Genomic DNA, 6,000 nt, shown 5'->3' with positions numbered 1-6,000 from the left:
CATAGTTGTAGCATTTGATGTTGTCAATGAAGCCTAAAAATGTTACTCCTTCTGTCCCAATTTATGTGCCACACTTTCCTGTGCAAAAAGAATGTCATCTTGCTATTTACAAACAACTTTAACTTTAAAATTAGCCATTTATCCTCAATGAAATGATTAATAACCGCACAAATGTCGAGGTTTGTTTTGACCACAAATTTTATAAGTCTTCATTTTTAAAAAAAAAATTGTGTCAAGTCAAACGGTGCCACATAAATTGGAGGGATGGAGAAGTTTTGCTTGGCAGTGTCAGCTGACATTGTTCAACAGAGCAAAGAAAGAGATGAAAGGAGGGTTTTTTTTGTTGGTTTGTTTGTTTGGTGAAAGTGGATTAGAAGAGATAATAGTGTTGATTGGGCTTAGCAGAAGTAATGGTTTTGTGTAATGTTTGGACTGGGTGATGGGTTCTTTTGAATCATGATTTATGTCCTCTAGGGCCTTTGTGATAAAAATTAGTGAATACTTTTGTATGAGATTTTGTTGTTACTGCTTCTGTTTCCTTATTTGCTGTGTTTATGCTTTCCTTGAGTCGAGGATGTATCAAAAACAACCTCTCTACCTGCACAAGGTAAGGGTAAGGTGTGCGTACACACTACCCTCCCCAAACCCCACTTGTGGGATTACACTGAGTATGTTGTTGTACTTTTGTATGATTTGTGTTTTTGTTATGTATTTTGAGCTTCTTTGAAGTACCTGCTATTGTCATTGAAGTAGAACATGGCGGAAGCTAGTGCACCAGCTGTCCCAAGTACTGAGTTGTTGGAGTGGCCAAAGAAAGATAAGCGCAGGATTTTGCATGCTGTATATCGTGTTGGTGACCTTGAACGCACCATCAAGTAGGTGGTCTGACTTGATGAGATTCTTTACAAAAGTGTTGATCTTGTTTTCTTGATCAGATAATAGTACTATCTTGTTATTGTTGCTAGGTTTTACACGGAATGTTTTGGGATGAAAGTTTTGAGGAAGAGAGATGTTCCAGAGGAGAAGTACTCGAATGCTTTTCTTGGTTTTGGCCCTGAAGAGTCTCAATTTGTGGTGGAGTTGACATATAGTAAGTTTAAAGCTCTTATATGTATGTCTGTTAGAACTACATTTTGGATTCTTAATTCTAGATAGTCCCCCTATCTAATTCATAAAAGAAAAAAAGAGTTTGGCCATCTCTCTATCGACTTTATACCATGTGATAAGGGCTCTAAAAAGAAGTGTGAACTTTGAGATTTAGTCACTCAATGTAAAACTCCTTCCCTGAAAATTACAGGGATTGTTGTTCTTGCGTTGTTATCTGGGTTTTCCTTGGGGGATGGGGGGAGAGTTGGAGGATAAAGCATGAGTAAATTGTCAGGATACTCAGTATATGGTGCAGTGGAGAGCCACTTGGAGAACGGGATGCCAGGAGGAAACTTGATTTTACTGAACCAAAGGCACATTATTTGGTTAAGGAGCACAGATTTTAATACTAGTTTACCTATTATCCAACACCAATGATTGAATTATATACTGTACCTTGAAGAGTAATTCTCAAATCTTACATAGATACCATTGTACAGATTACGGAGTTGATAAGTATGACATTGGAACCGGCTTTGGGCATTTTGCTATTGCGACACCAGATGTAAGTAATTTTTGTTAGCAAAATTATGTGGATCCATTTATTTCTTCTAAATGTGCTTTCTTCTTCCTTTCCTTAAGGTTTACAAACTGGTTGAGGAGATAAAGGCTAAGGGTGGAACTGTCACAAGGGAGCCTGGTCCTGTCAAGGGTGGATCTACTGTTATTGCTTTTGTCAAAGATCCTGATGGCTACCTATTTGAAATCCTCCAGCGAGAGTCTACTCCTGAACCACTTTGCCAAGTGATGCTTCGTGTGGGTGATCTTGAACGCTCTATCAAATTCTATGAAAAGGTGACTTTTGCTAATTTATATTTGCTCTTTGTAGATATCCTTTTGTGTTATATCCTTGATATGCCAAATGCGAACTTCTTGCAGAAATATCCGGCATGAAATGGAAGAGAACGCTTGTCATTTTTGTGGACATGTGCATTTGTCTCAATTCTAGTTTATACAATACATTGAAAGCAATGCAATAATTTCTTTATACCAAACAAAATAAGGAGAGCATTGGGTTAAACATGTTTGTGGGGCTAAATCGTTACTTTTCCTTAGCCTCAAACGATGTGGCCCTTCAAGTATGTCCAAGGTATACCCAGTATGACAGGACTTTGGAAAGAAGATACTTGCAATGCATTCATATTTGTTGCTCTTTTTAAGAACCCATGGGGGCTTTAGACATGAATATAGATCAGCTTGGGCTATATTGTAGTTATCTATGTTTTATAATGTTTATGTATTTTTTATATCTACAGGTGTGCAATTTGTGGTTTGACAGAGTTTGTCTTTGAATGTAGGCACTTGGGATGCAAGTGGTGAAGAAAGTTGATAGACCAGAGCAGAAGGCATGTTTGATTTTCTCTTGCCGGACTTGGAGCCCAGATTACTTGTACAATATGACTGACACTTATCTTTTATGCCTGTGCAGTATTCAATTGCTATGATGGGATATGCTCCAGAGCACGAGACAGTTGTTCTTGAGTTGACATACAACTATGGTGTGACTGAGTACACAAAAGGAAATGCTTATGCGCAGGTTGGTTTACTAGCATGCATGTTTATTTCTGGGCTTGCCCCTCATCCAACTCCTTTCTCCCCTTTTTTATTAGTGTTGTCAAAAGTGGGCATACTCGCCCAGGGAATTTCTTCCAACCAAGTCTTGATCCCCTTTCCTTGTTCTCACTCAAGGAGTGGTCATTCAAATTCTAGTTGGCTCTTTCTTTTCCGCCCCCCCCCCCCCCCTTTTTTTTTTTTTTTTTTTGTGTGTGTCTGATAATCCATGTTTTCTGGTCAAACATAAGAATATAAAACATTTTATTCTCTTTCTTGATTGAGATTCACTTGGAACCGTCGTCTGGTTAACCATGAACTTCATTTCAAACATCTTATAGGCTGGACATTCATGTGATTTTGTTCCAGGTCGCAATAAGCACTGATGATGTTTACAAAAGCGCCGAGGTTGTCAATCTTGTTACCCAAGAGCTTGGAGGAAAGATAACTAGACAGCCAGGACCAATTCCTGGACTCAACACTAAGATAACTTCTTTCCTGGATCCAGATGGCTGGAAAACAGTAAGTGTCTGGACATCATACTGTTGTATCATTATTTTCTGCCCTTTTGCAGGGCATCTTGAGCTCATTTTCTGTGTCCTTACCTTTGTTGTGATTACGTGTAGGTGCTGGTTGACAATCAGGATTTTCTGAAGGAGCTAGAATCGTCTAAGTAACTGGTCAAGAAGATGCTTGGTTGTATTTTACTAGATATAAAATAAATAGTCCGTTGTGGTATTTATCTTCACATGCAGACTTTTGCTGATGTTTGGCACTGTAATCAACTATGTTGAAGAACTTTGTTGAGGCATTCTCGTGTGTTACAATACGAATATGACATCTTTGCCTTATGAGTATGTACCGGTTCTTTTCACCTTGAATTTCTATGATGTATGAAATTATCCCATCAGCAAGTGCGGACTTGAAATCTTACATACACTTCTGCCCGGAGGAAGTGTCGATGACAATAATAAATGTTAATGTTTTCCTATTCAATAGTTTTTCAACATGGCTTATCTTTAAAACTTTTAGCATCTTTGATTCATCATGGCTATATATTATATTTGCGTCAGAAATGAGGACTGGTGCGACAATAATTTCAGACATAGAAACAAACAAGGAGACTAAATAAATTTATATCGCCGGATAACTTTGAATCTTATTAGGAACATAATATGGTTGTTTGATCTACATATAATATATAGAAAGTTAGGCATAAATAAGGTGATATGACGTCTTTTTATGGTCATCATTTATATTTATCTTTTTTTTTTTTTTTTTCCTTTTTTCCCCTTTTTTCCCCTCTCCTCCATCCTATTAATTTAATTTATATTAAAAAGCCTTTTATGTCTCTATTAAAATTCTCCAAACGTAATGTTCTTCTCCCTTCCCCCTAATTAATATGTATTCATGTGTATTAATTTCCCGAGGATAGGAGATGAAAAAAAAAAAACGTGGATAAGAGATAAGAAAACGTTATGGTCCTTCTCACTTCCCTCTAATTAATTTTTATTAATGTTAAAAGGACAAGAACCAACTGCCTGTGCCTATTTTTTCCTGTAACCTCACTCTTTCTTTGGATGCAAACCTATAAATGCATGTATGTGATTTTTCATATAGATAATTCGTTGAACTTTTGTAGAAAGCACTACCATAAGTAGTTGTTAATTAAGCGAATTTCATGTATCTGCGAAAATGTTGCTAATTTTATTGTGTATTCCTGAGGATTATATGTATTGTAGCTCGTAAGACTGCTATTCATGTATGATTCATCCATTGCAGCTCCAAAGGTGCATGGAATTTCTTTAGCATAAGGTTCACTGTATTTTTTTTAAAAAAAATTGCTTTGTACAATAACAATATATTTGTGAGATTCATGATTAGTGTATTTTGGTTGAGCTTATTTGTGTGTGCTCCGAGCAAATCAAATGGACCTATTTCTTCATAGGCAAAGGTTAGCCAACATTTCGGTCAAAAAGTATACACTTTTGCGTCTCATAATTTCTTACTTAGCTTTTGCTAAATTTTGGTGATTTGTGCTAAGCCATCTGCATCGAGGAGCCGTACAATCAATATATCTACCTCAATGTTATATCTCAGATAATTATATACATTTTCTAAATTCATAAACTTTTTTCGACTCCTATTAATTAGCTTTAATTTCTTTTATAATGCATAGTTTTCTTGATTAGATTTGTTCTGAGAAACCAAAAACAATAGCACTAATAGCCTGTTTGGTCAAGCTTATTTTTCCCCTAAAAGTACTTATTTTTTCAATAAGTGCTTATTTGAAGAAAAAAAAGTAAGGTGTTTGGCCAAGCTTTTGACAGAAAATAAGTCTTTTTGGAGAAAGAGAAAGAATTTTTTGTAAGCTCAAAAAATAGCTTTTTCCCAAAAATACTTTTTTGAAAAGTGCTTTTTGAAAAAAATACGAAATAGAAGACTTTTTAAAAAAGCTTGGCCAAATACTAATGATCGCTCAAAAGTGTTTTTTTTTAATTAATTTTCCAAATACAAACGTTTTTCGCAAAAGTACTTTTTTAAAAAAAAAATTTTTTGATTTTTTGGCCAACAAATATGCTATAAATAGCTTTATCCAATTGCTCTACTTATTAGGCTCTCTAATATTTTGCCTAGCAAACGAAATGTAGTTACCCAATGCTTGATAAAGATTGGAACCATTTCCTTTTGTATTATATAGGGGAAAGGTCAAAGTAAAATGTGTAAGAGAGGGAATTATAAGCTAATCGAATTCTCACCAACAAGATGAAAGTTGATATAGCAAAAAATTAAACAATTGAGATCTTCTACAAATATTGAAATCTCACACTAAATAATGCCTCTAATTATGTTTCTTCTTATTTTTTTGTTTTGTCTGCTAGATTGCTGTACTTAATAATTGGTTTGGCGCTCAATAAAAAAATGCTACCTTCATGGAAGGTTATTCATGTGGTCTTTCATAAATAACGATCTTTTTAAAAGATCAATCTTCATTCTTGCACCCAACAATATATTCATCTACCAAATATAATTCACAATATTTGCATTTATAAGAATAAAAGCATACAGTAAAACGAAACTAAAAAAAAGGTTGTACTGCTGCGACGATTTATTTTAATAAACCTTTCTTACTTTTAGTATTTAAAATTCTCTTACAGTTTAACTAAATTTTTGTTGTGATTTTTTGTTGACTAATTTGAGAACAGTGAAAGTTATACTATCGTTGGAAAGTATTTTGAATGCCAAATTTACGAGATGCAAAACAAGACTTATTGGTAGTTTTGAAGCGAGTCATAAAGGGAT

General features: G+C 35.0%; 1 protein-coding gene across 1 annotated transcript; it reads left to right on the top strand.

Annotated features, from left to right (window-relative positions):
- The first annotated feature begins 559 nt into the window (after window positions 1-559).
- Window positions 560-3,693, top strand: LOC132046346 (lactoylglutathione lyase GLX1-like). The gene is made up of 9 exons (XM_059436946.1): window positions 560-607; window positions 754-875; window positions 966-1,090; window positions 1,587-1,651; window positions 1,729-1,941; window positions 2,445-2,492; window positions 2,576-2,683; window positions 3,067-3,219; window positions 3,324-3,693. The coding sequence occupies exons 1-9, from the start codon at window positions 575-577 to the stop codon at window positions 3,372-3,374; spliced, it is 918 nt and encodes a 305-aa protein (XP_059292929.1). The 5' UTR covers window positions 560-574; the 3' UTR covers window positions 3,375-3,693.
- Window positions 3,694-6,000: the final 2,307 nt, after the last annotated feature.

This window comes from Lycium ferocissimum, chromosome 2, assembly GCF_029784015.1.
Source record: "Lycium ferocissimum isolate CSIRO_LF1 chromosome 2, AGI_CSIRO_Lferr_CH_V1, whole genome shotgun sequence".
NCBI classification, from domain to species: Eukaryota; Viridiplantae; Streptophyta; class Magnoliopsida; order Solanales; family Solanaceae; genus Lycium; species Lycium ferocissimum.
The sequence above is the reverse complement of the archived record's forward strand: the minus strand, read 5'-3'. Positions and strand labels throughout refer to the sequence as shown.

Excerpts from the sequence above, each read along its gene's own strand:
- LOC132046346 (XM_059436946.1), top strand. The coding sequence starts at position 575 with ATGTATCAAAAACAACCTCTCTACCTGCACAAG. Across the intron at positions 876-965 it reads GACCTTGAACGCACCATCAA|GTTTTACACGGAATGTTTTG; the intron begins GTAGGTGGTCTG and ends TATTGTTGCTAG. Across the intron at positions 1,091-1,586 it reads TGTGGTGGAGTTGACATATA|ATTACGGAGTTGATAAGTAT; the intron begins GTAAGTTTAAAG and ends ACCATTGTACAG.